At 39.8% G+C, this 20,889-nt stretch overlaps 1 protein-coding gene across 4 annotated transcripts in view; it reads right to left on the bottom strand.

Annotated features, from left to right (window-relative positions):
* LOC122563053 (transmembrane and coiled-coil domains protein 2-like) overlaps positions 1 to 17,635 on the bottom strand; it is a 161,997-nt gene extending 144,362 nt beyond the window's left edge. Inside the window, exons 1-3 of one of the 4 annotated variants that reach the window (XM_043716398.1) lie at positions 17,446 to 17,635; positions 17,029 to 17,202; positions 4,230 to 4,754 (exon numbers count right to left, since the gene is read on the bottom strand). In XM_043716398.1, coding sequence (XP_043572333.1) covers positions 4,230 to 4,754; positions 17,029 to 17,202 — 699 coding nt within the window. In that variant the 5' untranslated portion in view covers positions 17,446 to 17,635. Of the gene's footprint in view, positions 1 to 4,229; positions 4,755 to 17,028; positions 17,203 to 17,319 lie in introns of all 4 variants that reach the window. The other 3 variants (XM_043716396.1, XM_043716395.1, XM_043716397.1) reach the window with 3 other exon arrangements.
* Positions 17,636 to 20,889: the final 3,254 nt, after the last annotated feature.

The raw sequence follows: 20,889 nt of genomic DNA on the forward strand, positions 1-20,889 counted from the left end.
CCATGAAAAGAATTTCAAAATCATAAGATATGTAAACTCAAAACAGAAGGAAAATAAGATCAGAAAGCGCTGAATAGCAGGTCTGACATCAGTGAAGACAGAAACAGAGTTTACAACAATTCTGAAAAATTCATATTGTACTCAAAATACTAACTCAGTTTCTGTTTCTATAGATGCTGCCAGATCTACCGAGTTTCTCCAGCACTTTGATTTTACTTCATCTCCATTGTCCCACCGTTGTGATTCGGGATTTTTATAAGCCAATCATAAAAGTTCTGAATTTTCCTTCCCTAAGTCTCCCACTACTTTCTGCTCCATTTAAGAAATAGCTTTTGGTCTCTTGAAATCCCTATATTTACTCCATGTCAAATTTTTGAGAGATTATACAGTGCCTTTAATCTAGAGAAAAATCTGAGGAGTTTACTGTATTTTGTTTACAATATAGATTAGACCAAGCAGTCTTGATGCGTCAAATGATCAGTTTTTATGCTGTGGCATACAATGACCCCATTTAAGCAGAAAATGTTGCTTGATCCTCGAACATATTGTTACGTACAATCAGAATTATGCAGTACAGGAAAGCCCTTTGGCCCCTCACGTCTGTATGGCTAACATGGTCAGAGAATGTTTGCAACTGACTTTTGGTGACCTAAATAACTGTTACGACGCGGAGGTCGAACCCTTCTGTTCATTAAACCCAAACAACCAGAAAAGCTCATCAATGTCTCAATCTGTTAATGTGTGTGTGAGTGACAGAGAACTCCTAACTTCTACTATTTAAAGAGAAATAACAATTTCATTTAATAGTGAACACTAAACCAAAACTATTCAAAAAATCCAAGCCCCCCTTTTTCTTAACTACATACGATCTGACCCCAACTCTTAAAATAAATGCTGTTCCAATACCACAATTAATAAGCATTACACTAATCTCAAGACAGTCTCTGATTCTCCGCTGTGTTCAGTCTTCTGTTTGACCTTCATCCGTTGACAGAGTATATTTAAAGGAAAAGGTAACTTTTAACAGAGTGCTTTCTTATTTCTTTGACAGCAAGATGTTAGACAGGCAGTCAGCTCTCCAGCTCTGTAATAGTCACTCTCTGACCAATTTTCAAAACACCTGCAATTTTTTTTTTACACCCCCCAACATCGTACCGTTTTATTAGTCCGATGTTGTCAAAACAATAAGTTCAAACTCAACTGGATTTTAGTATCCTGGGCATAATATAAACTAAAAGGCAGCACAGTGGCTCAGTGGTTAGCACTACTGCCTCACAGCACCAGGGACTTGGGTTCGATTCCTCCCTCGGGCAACTGTCTGTGTGGAGTCTGCACATTCTCCCCATGTCTGCATGAGTTTCCTCCAGGTACTCCAGTTTCCTCCCACAATCCAAAGATGTGCAGTCAGATGAATTGGCCATGCTAAGTTGTCTGTAGTACATTAGTCAGGGGTAAATATATGGTAGGGGAACAGGTCTGGTTACTCTTTGGAGGGTCAGTGTGGACTTGTTGGGCCGAAGCATCTGCTTCCACACTGGAGGGAATCTAATCTAATCTGGTTAAATTCAAATTATTGTCAAAACAGCAATCAAAACTCAGGTATCCATTTAACAGCTAGTTGTTCTTTGTATCAATTTTGGAACAGCTCATCTCCCAGCCTTTCCATTCGGACAACTAAGCCTGCACTTGAAGTTTACTTCAATATTCAGAAAACATTCTATTTTACAGTGAGCATACATGTTTTCGACTTCATAATATAAGTACTGCATGCAAAATTCAAATTTTGTTAATTACTTCCAAGACTCCATGGTACTTTTGAGGAGTAAATCAGTGCCTTTTTAGAAATTTTAACAAATGTATAACTTAACAAATGCAGTAACCTGAACTCAAGTTATTCAAATCAGTATAAATTTCAAAGAAATCAGGAGTTCAGCTTCAAAAGACAGAAGAATTTACTACAATCGCATTGCAAAATATTACTTAAAATAGAGAACAAATGAAGAATTTGAGGTGCACAGGAATTGAGACGTTCCAGACATAGGTCACAAAAAGTAAGTATGCAGGTTATCAGGAATCCTAACGGAATGCTGTCCATTATTATGAGAGCAGCTGAATATAAAAGTAAGGATGCTAATTTCAGTTGGAGAGGGCACTGGTGGGACCATATCTTGAATAGCAAATGCAATTTTGGCCTTCATATTTTAGTAAAAATCTAATTGCATTGGAGATGGTTCAAACAAAATTTATTGGACTGATGAAAGCAAAATATAGCGGATGATAGAAATCCAAAGAGAAAATTTAAAATGCTGGAGAAACTCAGATCTGACAGGATCTGTCGGAAGAGTAACATTACTCTGAAGATAAACATGTGACTCAAACATTAAATCTCTCTACAAATGCTGCCCGACCTGCCGAGTTTGTCCAGCATTTTATGTTGCTGTTATACTAGACTAACACGTGGAATATATCTTCTAAGAACAGGTTGGACAAACTGGGCATGTTTCTGCTGGGACTTAAAAGTGTGAGGGGTGACTTGATTGAAGTAAATAGAATCCAGTATTGACAAGGTGGATATAGAAAGGATGCCTCCTCTTGTGGGTTAGTCCAGAACAAGGGGACACTCTTTAAAAATTAGGGGCTGCCTTTTCAGTGCAGGGAGCAGGAGAATTATTGTTTTGCCTTGCCATATTTTTTCTTATTTCTTGGAACTAAAAGCTGAAATTGAAGTTGGACTGCGATAACTGGAATAACAGAAAGCTTTGTGCAGTTGGAAGAACTATCCTATGCAATGTTGTTTTTGTTGAAGCAATGAGGAGAAACTCAAGACTGAGCAGCACTGAGAAGAATCTTTTGAGTTAAGGAAATTCTGCATAAATGCCTCTGATTGGTTGAGCTGCAGCATATTAAAAAGTTTTAAGTGGCAAGAGCAGCACAGAGTGAAAAACATCCAGAACCTGCAAACAGAAAACAACCACCACTCCTTCATTTTTCCAGTGTGGTGAAAAAAGGCTAAAGAAAAGTTGAAAGAAAGAACGAGGACAAGAAAAGGCACAAATTCATCTGATGACCAATCCAATTGAAGATCAACTATATCCCGAGAGATAACAACATATCACAACTGTAAAAATCAAAACGGAGCAAGAGGAAAATAACTTTTCACAACATGGTCTGGAATTTTTATGTCCCCAATTTTGCTTACCCTGCATATAATCTTTTTCCGCCAATAGAATGTATGTTAAACCATTTTTCTGTTATGCATCTTAATTGTGATTAAGATTGCATGTATTTGGGTTTTAACATATAATTTATGTTGTGTAAATTAGAAATTTGTTCCTTTCACTGCTCGTTATCGCTAAATATGTTTCAATAAATGGAGGTATTTTAGATGTTACTCAAAAAAACCTATGTGAATTGCTTTTGGCCTCAGTAGCAGTCAGTCAGGTAAATTAGTAAACTTTGTGGTCTCAATGAGGTTTTCTACACTTCTGCATGTGGTGATGGTTTTTGGAACAGTGGGACAGGATTATTTGCATATTTTGCCCAGATAAATCATGACAGGGAGCTCTGCAACTTACGAACTGTTTGTCTCAGAAGGTAGAAAAGTGAGATCATGAAATATTTTTAAGGCAGTGGCAGATATGTTCTTGTTCGGCAAGCAAAATAAAAGGTTATTAGGGATATATAGGAATGTGAAATTTGAAATGCAAACAGACCAATTCCAATGGCGAAGCAGGCTCGAAGGAATACATAGTCTTCTACTGCTCCTCTTTTAATGAATACTTTCTAAAAATCTATAATTTCCATTTGTAACATCTGCAAAATGTACATAGTTGGCTATTTTAGTGGAGTCTTCAGTAATTCCAGCATCCACGTTGAGTTTAAAACCCACCAAAATCAGAGCATACCAACATATCAACAAAAACAAGAGTGGGTCACTCAGTCCTTTGAGCCTGTTACACCATTCAACAAGATGTGATAGTAACGTCAAATCCACATTTATGCATACCTCCTGTAACCTTTCAACACCTTAGCAATCAATAATCTATTCACCTCGGCCATAAAAATACAGAAAGATCATGCATCTACTGACCATTCAAGAGGCAATGTCCACAAGGTTACCTAATCGTTTGAAATACCAGGGATGAATTTGATTTGATTTGATCAATTCTCTCATCACAAGACTTGCAGCAAAAGTTTGTGATATGAAACATAATAGGAAAATACTGCACCTTATCTGTGATTCGTTCCGACTCATCCCCTGTTGGGTGGAGGATACCAATCTCTCCTGCAGTAAATGCCGTGTCTGTGGTGGATGACGACCTTGGTCTGTACTGATGCTGCTGCAAAATTGCAGTCAGTGAACTGTCCTGAGGTGCCTTTCGGGCAAGATGTGGACTCCCTTTCTGGGTTTCAGTTGGTCCACTTTTTGACCTTCTGCTACTGCTATGGAGGCTGGCTCCTCTTTTGATGGATGGTCTCGATCGAATCTGTTGCAAGACTCTGTTGAAGGCTGTGGGACGGGCAGGAAGATCATGGAGGGACATGGCATAAGAGACTCGGTGCATCTCAGGAGATCTTTCCTTTTCATCTGCAGAATCATGATCAGAGTGTCCATGAGGATGGTGGTAAAGTTGAGAAGATTCTTGCATACTCTGATCGCGCTCCCGAGACCGCTTTCGGTGATGGAAAAGTTGCTTCAGACCATGTCCAAACATACCACCTGAACCACCTCCTTCAGATAGCTGCTGAATTTTCTTTAAAATAAGAAGAATAAAAATATTAGATCCACACCCTCGGACATTTGTTTCCACTCTACCCTACATACCTTATCCCAAAAACAGCCCCCAAAGCACCATACTTCATTGTTCAACATTAACCATGAAACAAGTTTGGTCCCAGACTTCTGCTCACACCAATCTTTTAACATTCTGTTCATAGGAACAAAACAAAATCAAAGAATATACTCCAGTGAAAATAGTGAACATAGACTTTCTGAAATTCTGATGTCAACAATTTTTCTTCCTTGTCTGTTTTCTACTGAAGTGGATTATACTGGGATACTGGTAGCAATCTATTCAATTTATTCCAGTACAGTGTTTGAGGCTGTTTTTGGCACTGATCACTTTTGGAGAACTGGGGTATAGATACTGCCCCACAGAAAAGAAAACCTGGCTGAAGAAGGTTGTAAGCCTGGAACAATTTATGGAATGGGGAAGAGGAGAGGATATAAAAACAATTTGCCACACTTTCCACAACTTTCTACACTTTGCTCACAGAGTTCCACAACAGCATCCGAGTATCATGCTCAAATGGTTCATTTCCACATGAGAACTTAGGCAGGTAACAGCAAATGTCATGGTCTATTCAGTTGTGATATACTCCCTGTTGTTGAATAGTGTATCGACCAAGTCCGTCAACTGAGCACCATACATGGACACTTTTCAACAGGAGTAACCACATGCAGGAACGCCAGGCCATTTAATTTGTTGCTTGCTTCCCAACCCTAGTGTGCTGAAACCAACTGCTTTATTTGTTAGATTGGATAAGATCCATATTTATTGTCACTGAACATATTTTTCTTAAAATGTCAGACATAAAAATATAATGTTAACATCTTTCCTATGCTTCTGAATGATTATGAACTTGTACAATCAGTCAATTGCTCCAACTAGATTGGGGTCTTGAGTGCATTTTATCAGCACAGATATGAATGCATAATTGCAGACAAATACAACAGACATAACTGGATTACAGTCAACATTTCACCTGTAATTTGGGTAGAGGTAAACTGTATTTAGGAATATTTACAAGATATAAATATATCTTGTTATTTATTGCAAAACTTTGTTTGTCATTGAACTCAGACTTTTATCAAAGCAATCTAGTCTCAAAATATAGACTCTGCTTTGATTAACTGCTGTTATAATTATTGACAGCGGTACTGGGTGTGTGCCAACTTACAAACTTTATTTACACAAAGTGAAGATGAATTTCTTCAAAATAAAATCATTTCCTTCTGAAATGGTATAGCTGGTGAGGTTTCATGTCCTTTGCCTGGTCTGTGTTGAACAGGATTACAGTCGGTGGGACACTCCATTGAATTTCTGCAACTTCAGGTTTGGAAAGAATACATGGAGGGAAATTGCAGAAATATATCAAATATAGTAAAGTGATGCCTTCACCCATAGTCATAGAAGAGCAGTCATAACTACCCTTCAAAACTGGGAATGCCAGTAAAAGAATCAAATTGCAAGCAGATCAAGAAAATTTACTCATGTATGCAGATACAGAACAAAGAGGATTTTCAGTTCTGATTTAAAGAGCTTTAACTTAAAATGTTAATTCTTTCACCTGAAACAGATCCTGCCTGATCTGCAGAGTCTTTTCAGTATTTTCTACTTTAATGACAATAGGAATTTAACTGCCTGCCTGACAATTCTGAGGCATGTTTTACATTGGAGCTTTATTGTTATATAAACTTAAGTAGTCATATGACTGGATTGCAGTCTATTCTGATTTCTTTTTGCAAAACACTCCCGGTCATAAATACCAAAAGTTGACATAATTAGAAAAAATACTTTCTCTGGTAAACCATCAAATTGGTGCTAGTCTATCTACTGGGTGGCTCAACTACTTTTCGCACTCAAGATGTCCTTGATCATCAAGCTCAATGCCTCCAAATTCATTTCTGCAGTATAGCTATGACAAGTTGAACAAATATATCCCATCTCAACAACTCAGAATTCCTTTATAACCACTTTTAGCATAATATAAACAAGGTCACTGAACCAAATCCATTGTTTATGATAAAATAAACTGATTAACACTGTTCTGCAAGATAAAACAATGATTGAAATACATAAAATTTAGCCTTCAGTAATTGCCCTCTATGATATATTTTACAGTATACCAGCCTGGCACATTTGCTGCAGAAAATATAACTCAGAACAGAAGGTAGAAAAAAAATACTGGGAGTACTTCTGTCCTTCTAAGAAGAAAAATCCTATCGCCCAGCAATATCTCACTCACCCAGGAGAATAAACTATTAATTAATACACAAACCAAATTAACTGAATTATCAAACACAGATTCTGGACATATACTGGTTAACTCAACCCTCAGGTTAAATGAGAAGCAATTTAGCATATTAAAATAAAAACAAAGAACTGTGGTTGCTGGGAATTCGAAACAAAAACAGAAATTGCTGGAGAAACTCAGCAGGTCTGGCAGCATCTGTGGGGAGAAAGCAGAGTTAACATTTCAAGTCACTGGACTCAAAACGTTATCTGTTTTCTCTCTACAGATGCTACCGAAACATGCAGAGGTGATGTGTATTTTAGGTCAAGCAGTTCAACCAATTTGGATGGAGAAGAATGGAACACAAGATGTTGATAAATAACAGGAGTTCTATCCCTCCCATTACCATCCTCATCATGAGTGGCAAAAATCAACATGAAAATAAAATAAAGAAGATGTTTTATTCATGACATTGTCCAGAGCTATTGCTCCTGCCAATTTCTTATTTACTGTAAGGCCTGAGAGTTGAGCAAATAACCGTTGCTGAGGGGAAGAGAACTTTGACTTACAATGAAGCTTCCCCCCGGTGACATCTTTCACAACTTGTCTTGGCAAGCTGATGGAAGTGGTAATGCAGCACTCACCTCCATATTACACCAAGGCCTACACCGTATTCTTCCAGCACATTCTTGCCCATTGAGTTGTCACCTTGTTCCATCTCTCTCACCGCTCTTCTAAGAGCTTCTTCTTCTGCCACCTTCTCCAGCACAGCAAGAAGTACCCATTATGATACGTTCACTGCTTGCACCAATACGCTCCTTATCCTTAATTTCAACCTCCATCACAACTTATCAGCTCTCTTGCTTCACTCATGACCCTCTTAACCTAAAATGTCTCGCTCCATATAAACTCACCAACCAACATTCACCCATCTGCATTTTACAATCTCACTTCATCTTGCTCGTTCTTCCATTACAACTGCAGCCCTCATTTCTAATCCTTCATGTCCAAGGAAAGCAGACTTGAAAGGAAATGGGGGATAAGTGGTTTAGACTGCCAAATCTGGTCAGACCACAGGGTTCTTGCTATTTGTAAGATATGTTTCATAAAAATCTGAAAAAGTCATGGAATGAAAATGGGGGATTTATTTTCCCTCAGAATGCATGAATTAATTTTCAACAACACACTAAAATAATATTTTAAATATGTAATAGCTGAATAACTAACAGAAATTGATTTCTAATTAAATAAGGACTATAACTAAATGAGGAATAGAGGTAAAGAATAGTGTGGACCCACTGTATAGGTACGGATCTCTTCCACAAATGGCAGTGGATGCTGAATCAGCTGTTAATAAAAAAATCTCTCTCAGATTTAATATTCAAGTGTTAAGGGATACAGTAAAGTAAATGGAGATCGGCCACAAATCAGCCATGATCTCATTGAATGGTGGAACAGGCTTGAAACGCTAAATGTCCTACTCCTACTCATATGTATCAAAACTGATGCGTTCAAGGTCATAAATTACATTCTATCAGAGTATGGAAAAGGCAAACTCAGTAGCCTTTTCAGAGACACATTTCACCACACTATCCTCCTCCAACATCTCTCCAATGCTATCTCATTGAAAGGGGCTGCTGTCACCTGGTTCCATTCTTATCGATCAAATCAAATGACTTGTATTGGATTTCTTTTACTTCCAACACAGTTACCTCTGGTAACAAATTCTTGGTCCTCTCCTATTTCCCAAGTTATATTGTCCAAAGGCACAGCTCCAATGTATACATGTAAGCTAACAACACTGAGGTCTGCCTCATCACCGCCTATATTAATTCAATTATTGTTCCTAAATTATCAGTCAGTTTATTCAACATAAAGTACCAGGTAAGCAAAAATATCCTCCAGCAAAATATTACAAAAACGGACACCATTTTTTTCAGTTCCTGCTCCAATCTTGGTTCCCTGGCACTCATCTGAGATTAAACCGTTGTATTGACAACCTACATGTAACATTTGATTCCAAGATAAGCAACTGATCTCACCCATGTCATTATCGAGCCTTCTCATTTCTGCCTCTGTAATATCACTTGACTTTGACCCTACTCCAGTTCATCATCTCACTTCTGTCTTTGTTACCTCTAGACTCAACAATTCCGATAGATTCCTAGCTGGTCCACCGCATTCTGTCTTATGCAAACTGGAGCTCAAGCAAATCTATGTTGCCAGTGTATTAACACCCAGCAAGTCCCTCTCACCACTTAACATAATGGCTCCTCATCCAAGCAACATCCAACATCTTTATTTTTAAATTTTCATCCTCATTTTGAAGTCCCTCCATACCATCATTAAAATCTCTAAAATTTCCTCCAACTCCACAATCCCCCAAGAAAGCTGCACTCCTCAAATTCTGGTCTCGAGGTCATGTCCAATTCCAACTGTTCCACCATTTACGGACATTTTATTAGCTGCCCAGATATTGAAGTTCCAGTAGACTCTCTCTACACCTTTGAGCCAAACTCCCTCACTTTCCTTCTTTAAGATATTCCTTATGTCATACTTCTATGACAAGCTGTTTCATAGCGCCAGGGACCTGGGTTTGATTCCAGCCTTTGATGACTATGTGGATGTTGCAATGTTCTCCCGATGTGTTTCTGCCAGGAGCTCTGGTTTCCTCCGACAGTCCAAAGGTCTACAGATTAGGTGGACTAGCCATGATAAATTACTTCATAGTGTCCTAGGTTGTGTACTGAATCTGGGAAGGATAGTATTCAGAGGGTCCGTGCAGACTCGATTCCCAAATTGCCTCTTCCTCCACTGTATGCATTCTATGATATCATACCTTTTTATAATCCTGCTATGTTCCTTTGGGTCATTTCATACCATGAAAGGCTCTACAGTGATTAAAAAGCCAATCAAATTCCCAATTTCAGGTTTGTTGCAATTGCAAATACACCAGTTTTTTCTAAGATATTCTGCAATAAAACCAAACTAAATAACCAATTTATTATTTCTGAATCCTTCAGTTATATTTCTATGCTCATTAAAAAGAGACATGTCAGATTTTACTCCAGCAGATTTTGTCCAAAAAGTCAGAATAGTGCAAGCAATGGTACCAAATAGTGTTAACTACTAAAATACCAGAGCTGGACACTCAAGTTATGCTATTAGTTCAAAGGCAGTAGACACCGTAACTTGAAGATCCAATGTACCTCTTAACCCATATAGTGGAATTCACACCACAAACTGAATTATCTCTACAGAAAAAAAAAAGTCAGCCAATCTGATCATCTTGCATGATTCTGCAATGGCTGTTAAGTATTAGAACAATGGAACCGAAATGCAACATTTCAGAACAACAGACAATGTCTTGACCTTGTTCCTGCCTAGATTGAAGACTAAGCATGTAGCTAAAAGAAATAAATAACTGTAGATGCTGAAAACCTGAAACAACAGAAATTGCTGGAGAAACTCAGCAGTTCTGACAGCATCTGCGGAGCGAAAGCAGAGTGGATGTTCAGGTACAGTAATCCTTCTTTAGACCAGACTCTAAACACTGACTCTTCTTTCTCTCCACAGATGCTACCAGATCTGTTGAGTTTCTCCAGCAATTTCTGTTTGTGGAAGCATCTTTAGCTGTTTGACTCACACAAAAATCACCATGGTAATTATGTAGTTTCACCACCTACATTATTGAAAATATCCAAAGCCTCCGATTTCTGTGAACATAATTTTAGAAAACTTTATTAACTTATCTGGCCAGTTTCAATCATTTTTCTTCTACCAAAATTCTAGGCTTTCCTTTGCCAAAACAGAAACTGATGAAATAAATTTTGAGCAAAGGTTCTACTGAGGTAGAGTCCACTGCACAAAGTGATGAGTCTACTTTACAAGGGAGTAACTAAGCATTAAGATTTTGGTCAATTCACAATTTCTATGTCTTACATTTCAAGCAACATGGAAAGACAAGTTCCAAATATTTGCATTCCAAGTCATGCCCTTTTTAGACATTTTAATAAGATCTAAAAAGGATAGGCTGCACTTTTCTCAATAATTTGCAACATGTTAAGTGTTGCAGATTAAGGGATTTGCAATTATTTGATCAATACAGTAACACATCTACACCACTCACTTCTGCAACATGGTTGAGAACTCAAAGCAAACACTGTGGGATCCATGCTCTGCAGCCCACAAGTACAGTCTTTTCATTTATATTTCTTTCATTTATACTTTAGTTCTACTGTCATTTTTGCTCCTTTGATCTGCTTTTCATCTTACCTTCCCCTCGTGGAAGAACAATCTCGCAGTTACATTCTGTTCCTTAAGCAGCACTGCATAGTCCAAGAAATGAATATTTTGCATCAGTATTTACTGTGGAAAAGTTTATGGAAGATATAGATGTAAGGAATTAGATGGTGACATCTTGCAAAATGTCCAGATTACAGAGGAGGAAGTGCTGGATGGCTTGAAATGGTTAAAGGTGGATAAATCCCCAGGGCCTAATCAGGTGTACCCAAGAACTCTGTGGGAAGCTAGAGAAGTGATTGCTGGGCCGCTTGCTGAGATATTTGTATCATCGATACTCACAGGTGAGGTGCCGGAAGACTGGAGGTTGGCTAACGTGGTGCCACTGTTTAAGAAGGGTGGTAAGGACAAGCCAGGGAACTACAGACCGGTGAGCCTGACCTCGGTGGTGGGCAAGTTGTTGGACGGAATCCTGAGGGACAGTATGTACATGTATTTGGAAAGGCAAGGACTGATTCGGGATAGTCAACAGGGCTGTGTGTGTGTGGGAAGTCATGTCTCACAAACTTGATTGAGTTTTTTGAAGAAGTAACAAAGAAGATTGATGAGGGCAAAGCAGTAGATGTGATCAATATGGACTTCAGTAAGGCGTTCGACAAGGTTCCCCATGGAAGACTGATTAGCAAGGTTAGATCTCATGGAATACAGGGAGAACTAGCCATTTGGATACAGAACTGGCTCAAAGGTAGAAGACAGAGGGTGGTGGTGGACGGTTGTTTGTCAGACTGGAGGCCTGTGACCAGTGGAATGCCACAAGGATTGGTGCTGGGCCCTCTACTTTTTGTCATTTACATAAATGATTTGGATGCGAGCATAAGAGGTACAGTTAGTAAGTTTGCAGATGACACCAAAATTGGAGGTGGAGTGGACAGCGAAGAGGGTTACCTCAGATTACAACAGGATCTTGACCAGATGGGCGAATGGGCTGAGAAGTGGCAGATGGAGTTTAATTCAGATAAATGCAAAGTGCTGCATTTTGGGAAAGCAAATCTTAGCAGGACTTATACACTTAATGGTAAGGTCTTAGGGAGTGTTGCTGAACAAAGAGACCTTGCAGTGCAGGTTCATAGCTCCTTGAAAGTGGAGTTGCAGGTAGATAGGATAGTGAAGAAGGTGTTTGGTATGCTTTCCTTTATTGGTCAGAATTTTGAGTACAGGAGTTGGGAGCTCATGTTGCGGCTGGAAAGGACATTGGTTCGGCCAGTGTTGGAATATTGCATACAATTCTGGTGTCCTTCCTATCGGAAAGATGTTGTGAAACTTGAAAGGGTTCAGAAAAGATTTACAAGGATGTTGCCAGGGTTGGAGGATCTGAGCTACAGGGAGAGGCTGAACAGGCTGAGGCCGTTTTCCCTGGAGCGTTGGAGGCTGAGGGGTGACCTTATCGAGGTTTACAAAATTATGAGGGGCAAAGATAGGATAAATAGACAAAGACTTTTCCCTGGGGTCAGGGAATCCAGAACTAGAGGGCATAGGTTTAGGGTGAGAGGGGAAAGTTACAAAAGAGACCGAAGGGGCAACTTTTTTCACACAGAGGGTGGTACGTGTATGGAATGAGCTGTCAGAGGATGTGGTGGAGGCTGGTACAATTGCAACAATGAGGTATTTGGATGGGTACATGAATAGGAAGGGTTTGGAGGGATATGGGCCGGGTGCTGGCAGGTGGGACTAGATTGGGTTGGGATATCTGATCGGCATGGACGGGTTGGACTGAAGGGTCTGTTTCTATGCTGTACATCTCTATGACTCTAAATCATTCATCACAAACAATGACAATGAGTTCAACAATATATTTCAATGCTCGCTGGATGGTGAGGACGTGGAGGATTCCAGGCTGACTCCCTCCCACCACCAACACGAAACCCAAACCCAAACCCAACACCCCCCCCTCAAAATTATCTGGGATGGAGAGGTTAAATACACAAATTAACTGATCTCCTGACTCAGACGGGATAAATCAGCAGACCGGAAATGAGGCCTGAGCCCCTCTAAGCTATATATCCTCGCACCACAAAGCCCAAAGCATTGATGCAGGTTAAACAGGAACATGTCTCCCACATTAATTTTTCCTTTTCTCTTCCACTTTATCCAAAGCCCAGTATTGACTTCAAAACCCCCATGACGTGAAGCTATGTTTCTGTCACACCAGACAGTGTGCCTTTATTCACCTGCCCATGAAGAAATCTACTAGTAATGTTAATTTCTCATGGGAGAAAAGGGAGCTCCAGGTATTTTGTTTCCATTTAAGCTTGACGTTTGGCATCATGGTCAGAAAATAATTACACAGAAGACAGGAACAATCAAAATTCCTCTTAAATCATGGAGTTTAGACTGAGTTGAAGTAAGAGTGGATCAGAATGAACCAGTACAGGAAATGAGGGAGAAATAATGGGTGCAAAATAAAACACCATACAAATTCACAAATGGCACTTATTCGAAGAGCAATCATTTCTTTTTAAGAGTGAGTGCAAGAATGCGGTTGAAAGAAAAAATTATGGAGTATAATTTATTTAGGAAAGCTCTGAAATTCCTGTCTACAATTACAGCTCTCTGTCAGGTGGAGTTGAAAGCCAGCATTATTGTACTAAATTCCAGAGAAGGCTTGAAGGGTCATATGATCTGCTTTTGCCCCTATCTTGCATGCTTTTGTGTAACAAGGAGTTTCAGACTGAAATACTGCAGGAGAGGGAGAATTCTCACATATGGGCCTCAAAGTAAATGGTTGCCATTAAATTGGCACCTGCAGCTTCACTTTTTAAAAAAAAAAACACAATTAGTGGATATGAAATACTACTGGGCTAAACAAAGTTCTTCTACTCAGCCATACTACACCTCCTCTAAGTTAACGATTTGTCCTCAAACAAAATAATGAACATTGAACCAATCCACCTGTCATACAATGCCAGAGAAGTAGTAGTCATTTGTAGTCATGGTATCATGAAGGAGGATCAGGACCCTGAAGTATTTTTGGATATATTCAACTTTTAATTGCAAAATATATTTTTCAAAGAATGGACATGTAGCCAGAAGATAACAGTAGATGTAATTTCAATAGTATTTGGAGAGAAGCCCTGGAGTGTCACACTTCAAGGTGTCAAGCGAACTTTATCAAAAGACAAAGGCAAGTCAAATCAAACTGGACCACAATCGCTTAAACCTACAGAGATAAGAATGGGCTGACAAACCACATACAATTGCCTCAACAAAATCTCTCTCAGATCGATGATGTCCCAAGCTTTCATATTTTTACCATTAATGAATGGACAAAAATAAAGATTAAATTCCAGTTTCAGCCATATGTTAGTGTGCACAGTTAGGTGCTGCGCTTTAAAAAAAACCCTGTCACCCATCTCTGTGCTGTCGATAAATATAAAGCAAGTTTCTCTCTTGGTGAAGCAGGAAAGCAAGTGAAACTGCAGTCAAAAGGAAACCAGACTAAGACCTTTAGTGACCTGCAAAGACAAACATCAGGAAACAAAGAACTCATTTACTAACATTAGTGCGACTTATGTCACCCAAGGCTGCAATTTTCCACTGAGCCCTTACCGATCAACCCAGAGACTGATCCTTGTAATGTTTATCTTTTTTTGGACTCACTACATATTCTGAATCGCCATGTATGTGCATCATTATTTCTTCTTGCTTTCAGTAACCAGTAAACTCACTTTTTCATAAACTCAAGGAAACCTGTTAAACCTGGCTTTAAACACAAATTAATTTGGCATGAAAGAAAAGCATCCTTTATAACCTAACCTTGTTACAACCAACTGTATCGGCAAGTTAATCAAGAAGTGAAACCAACTCATTGCACCTCTTGCAAAAGCTTGACAATTTGGGATATCCTGTCTGGGACTGTAATAACTTGAGAAATGATCCCTCGAGATTGATCATATTGATGATGCAAGAAATGCTGATTCACTCACCATAAATTTTCAGTTTTAAAACTGATCAAAGCGCAGGGGTAGGAGCAATATGTCGGAGGTCGAGGGAGACAAACGAAGTGCAAAACGTGGGGCCCTGAATTACATCTCTATTCCATTGTCATAAACAAATAAAACATACAGCACATGGAAACTATAGTAGATGACATGCAAGAACAACAGTGAAAAAGCTACTACACAGACTTCAAACTGTTATTGAGGTAAAGTTACCCCATGCATGACAAGTAATAATTTGGACGGGAAAAGAATTAGTATAATTAATTTGAATTAGTTCATCATATTCCACTAGTAGTAATAAAACGAAGAGTTTTATTTTTGTTTTCCTTCCAGGAAGAGCTCAGGTTTGGGACACAGCAAAACAATACTGTTATCTATTATTCATAGTAAATTAAAAACATGGACCAAAATGATAGGCTATGCATTTCTACTACATCAATGAGTTATTAATCTTCCTTCCTCATGGAAATAAGAGCATTCTGTTCAATGTCATATGCTTTACTGGGTTCTATTTATAAAAATACACCACAGTATTTGCTTCTATTAATCAACAATGAGAGCTCAAGGGGGCAATAATGAGAGTGTAGTGAATGGCCATTGGTGAATAACAAAACAGTAATAAATTTGAGAGGTTCAGACAATGTCAAGGAATCGTAAAATTGAAACGTGACCAATTTACTTCGACAAGTGTAAGACTGGATTATGGTTCTAAGCTCTTTGTCAAGCACTATTTCACTTAAAAACACAGTGAATCTGTAATACATTGAACAAACTAAAATTACTGAAGGTGACTGGATTTATTTGATTTGCTACTTTGATCTTTAGAAAGCTATTTCTTGTGCTATGATTCTAATTAAATAGCTAGCTTCAGTTATTTTTCCTTACGTGAGATCTAAGGCAGCAAGTCTCTGCAGGCTTCTTGGCTGTGCAAATTGGTTGAAGACAGTATTGTGCTGAACTAATGTACCCACACCCACTATCCAACAGGATCTACTGGATAGTTATGAAGACAGGCTGATTTTCCACTCTGTTGGCACAGAGGCGGTGGCCAACAGCCCCACCCAGACAGATCATAGCCCAGCTGAAATAAAGTAACAGCACAGATCACCAGATTCAGTTTGGCTCAATCAAAGGAAACCACTTTCGGCAGCATGCATGATTGAAATTTAATTTCAACACTGAATTATGCACGAACTGCATCTTTTGCAGAACTATTCGCCTGTGATCCCAGTTGTTTACATGATCAGGAACAGCAATTCCTCAGTGCCCAATTACTCAACCTTATATTTCCATTCCAAAACTCTAGATTTAAAAAAAGCTACTAATTATTTAGACCGCACAAATCACAAATAAAGAGTCATTCAGTGGTTTGCAAACCACCTCAGTGGAATATCAGAGGTCAACAAAACTTATTCAGAGGCTGGGTTAAATTTGAAATCAGACAAAACACACTCTTGATTTCTCTTTACCTTAAATCTGATTGTCTTATTGATCAGCCCCAGAACCGCTTTTCTATAGGTTAGATAAAGCAAGGCAGAGGTAGTGAGCACTAATATCAGGCAAGACAAAACATCCCACACAACTAAAAGTTTGAATGCAACCCGCTTTTACAAGGTGCCTTGGACACAGCAAGGTACCCCAAGGTGCCTTACAGGAGATTCATTGGACCCATACGAGACCACAAGGCAGAGAACCCAGTGAAAGAGGTAGGATTTTCATCAGCTTATGTTGTTAGTAGAAAAAAAAGGAAGAACCTATTTGCTCGCTGTACCTTCAGGTCTTGAGTTCTGTTGTTGCGGGATGGTGGAGGCAGTGACAGCGATGGGCAGGCTGCATCTGCTGGAACAGCATCACCTTGCTGCCTGAGCGCTGCATCAGCACCAACTCCCAGCCTCGGCCCCTGCTCCTCATCCAGGGGCAGCTCGTCAGACTTGCACCGCTTCATCTGCGGAAATAAAAGGGAGGCGGTGGGGGTGGTAAAAGTGGGATCTTGCTGTGTACACCCAGTAAAACTCCCACACAAAACGCGAATCAAAAGAGAGAACCCTGAATTAAACATTACCAGTGACTTAAAAAAACGTACTCGCCCATCCATTTCAATCCTCCATCCCAAATACAAGGCGAAATCAAGACTTTGAGGCAAATTTTCATGGCGACACCGCCTTTCGATTTTCAGCAGGAAAATTACCTCGGCGGGTAAAATACACAACACTTTGCTTCATGAATTTACAAATCCGGTAGGTTTAAATAAACGCCAATAGATATTTACATTCTTATTTTTTTAACCGCCATCACCAAAGCCCCTTCGACGCACCGCCGCCTGACTGAGAGGAACAGCCATGTCCGCGGGCTCAGGCGGGGGCGGAACTAAGGTAAAGCCCCGCCCCCTCTGCGCCGACAACCAAACCTCCCCACTGACCGGGAGCGTCAGCCGATGATGACTGACACCCCGCCACCCAATCGGAAGCGGGAGATGCGTGAGATGGTGTGGGCGGGGCTTGTGGGACCACATTCAAGGTTGGTTGCAGCCACTGAGGTTTTTTTTCATTACCTCCCCCCCCCCGCCACTGGTCTATATGGAGAGGTAGAAAACTTCCCTTTTCGCTGGAGCTCATCTGCACCACACAAGGCATGTAATGCTGTCTTGCATAAAATAATAACTTGCATTGATGTGGCACCCTGAACACAGAACGCCCCGATACGCTTCACAGAAGAGAGATGACCAAAAATGTGGACTCAGGGCCTGATGAGGCAATGTAAGGGCAGCTCGTCCGAAACCTTGATCAATGGCAATGGTATTATTATCTTCCTTTTCAGATAATAGTTTCGCTGGGGGGAGCGGCAGTCTGTCAAATTACTCAATCAGAGGGCTGGCACGATCATGAAGAGTTGAATGAGCTGTAATAATTCTGTGGCGGTGGGAGGTGAAGACGAGCTGGTGGTGGAGAAGCTTCAATGAAAGAGAAGTTGAAGGAGGGAAGGAAGGAATTTCAGAACCTGAAACCCTGGCAAGTTCCGTCACCGTCTTTGAGCTGGGGTGGAGTGATTTAAATTGGAGACACACAAAAAGCCACAACACACACACATATATTACATATCAAGTGGGCAACAAGTGATGTGTTCTGCCTCTCTCCCATTTGGTAAATAACAGATTTTCAGAAGTTTTTAAAGACAGGATGTGAGGGAAATTTTGGCCTTTATCTCAAATGGAATGGAGTATAAAAATAGAGCAGTTTTGCTAAAACTATACACAGCACTTATCAGACCACAGCTGCAATACTACAAACTGTTTTGGTCCCCTTATCGAAGGAGGGATGTACTTGGCATTGGAGGCATTCCAGAGAATGTTGATCAGGTTGATCCCAGCTACAGCATGGAGGGATTTTCTTATGACATTGAGTAGGTTGGGCTTGAACTCATTGGAATTTAGAAGAATGAGAGGCAATCTTGTTGAAACATACCAGATTCGAAGGGGATTTGATAGGTTAGATGCTGAGAGATTGTTTCCCCTTGTGGGAGAGTTTAGAACCAGAGAACATGATGTCAGAGTAAGGTTCGTTCATTTAAATGGGGATGAAAATTCTCTTCCTCGCAGGCATAGTGGAATTCTTTACTGCAGAGGCTATAGAAACTGGATCGGTACATTTTTCAAGAATGAGGCTGATGTTATATTAGTATAAGTATCAAGGATTTTGGGGAAAAGGCAGGAAAGCGGAGTTAAGGATTATTCAGGTCAGCGATGATCTCATTGAATGGTGGATTAGACTCAATGGGCTAAATAGCCTACTTCTGCTCCCACATCTTTTGGTCTCATGGAATCAATAAGTATATGCTAAACAGAAACAGTTCATTCAGCATGTGTTAGTAGTTGACATTTCTGCACAAAGTGAGAAATGCCATGCAGAATATACAGGAGGTTAGCCTCTGAGAATATGGTGCTTGGAGGAAATTATAGCCATGGACAGATTTCACGTGTCACACTCATTGAGGAAGTTATAAATGAGAACCAATATTTGCCTGCAATATCTTTGTTTTTTCATTATGTTTTTCCTTGTCAAGGAATAAATCTGGATGTATATTGAACCTTTCACATCCACAGGATGCCTCAAAGTTCTGACAGCTAATTCATTACTTTTCAAATGCAGTTGCTTATGCAGTGGCAAATTGCAGTCATCAATTTGCACACTGGCCCCACCAACAGCAAAGAAATCAATAACTAATAAGCTATTTTAAGAGATATGTTGATTAAAATTTAATAATTGATCTCTCTTTAAATACTATCTTTTACATTCAAACAGTCACATTGAGGTACAGAATTTGAATATTGCTGAATAGAGAGACATGCTTGTCTTGCACTCATCAGGACAAACTCAAGAATACTAAATTTCAAACAATCACAATGTAAGCCTGTGTCTTTTCTGAATTACTGAAGAGATGAGGAACCTATCTATTTTGTGTTCTGCATGTCAATATCAAAATCAAAGTCACCTTGTCAATCAGTTAGCACCCATTTCTCCTATGGCCTAAATTCTTGGGATCATTTGAAATTTGGCATTTTTGTGTTTGTTCTGAAGACAAAGGGCTTCAACAACACATTTCTCTTTTCAGCAATAGTCAAGTACTAATCATGGAATCGTTAGAGCACAGAAAGAGGCCATTTGGCCTGGTGTGACTGTACTGGCTCTACTAAGTACTAGTCAGTCTACTAGCTCCACAACCTCATCTTATTCCCTCAAGCCCTGGAAATTTCTTCTCTTTTGATCATTATTAAATTCGCTATTGAAACTGTCTACACCAGATTTCAGTGCGTTCGTGATCCCTGTCACTCACTGTTGAAAAAAAGGTTTCCTTTTGTGCCTGTTCTGGTTCTCTGCCAATCATCAAGTTGTTGGTTCTGATTGTTGGCTTTCTGCTAATGGGAACAATTTCTCACTGTCCACTCTGTCCAGACACCTCATACTTTTGAACAATGCGAGGTGCTGCATTTTGGGAAAGCAAATTTTAGCAGAACTTATACAGTGAGTGGTGAGGTTCTAGGGAGTGTTGCTGAACAAAGACACCTTGGAGTGCAGGTTCATAGCTCCTTGAAAGTGGAGTCGCAGGTAGACAGGATAGTGAAGAAGGCATTTGGTATGCTTTCCTTTATTGGTCAGAGTACTGAGAACAGGAGTTGGGAGGTCATGTTGCGGCTGTACAGGACATTGGTTAGACCACTGTTGGAATATTGCATGCAGTTCTAGTCTCCTTCCTATCAGAAAGATGTTGTGAAACTTGAAAGGGTTCAGAAAAGATTTACAAGGATGTTGCTCGGGTTGGAGGATTTGAGCTATGTGGAGAGGCTGAACAGGCTGGGGTGTTTTCCCTGGAGCGTTGGAGGCTGAGGGGTGACCTTTATAGAGGTTTATAAAATCATGAGAGGCATGGGAGGACAAATAGACAAAGTCTTTTCCCTGGGGTCGGGGAGTCCAGAACTAGAGGGCATAGGTTTATGGTGAGAGGGGAAACATATAAAAGAGATCTAAGGGGCAACTTTTCCACACAGAGCATGGTGCGTGTATGGAATGAGCTACCAGAGGAAGTGGTGAAGGGTCGTACAATTGCATCATTTAAAAGGTATTTGGATGGGTATATG

This window comes from Chiloscyllium plagiosum, chromosome 26, assembly GCF_004010195.1.
Source record: "Chiloscyllium plagiosum isolate BGI_BamShark_2017 chromosome 26, ASM401019v2, whole genome shotgun sequence".
Lineage (NCBI taxonomy): Eukaryota > Metazoa > Chordata > Chondrichthyes > Orectolobiformes > Hemiscylliidae > Chiloscyllium > Chiloscyllium plagiosum.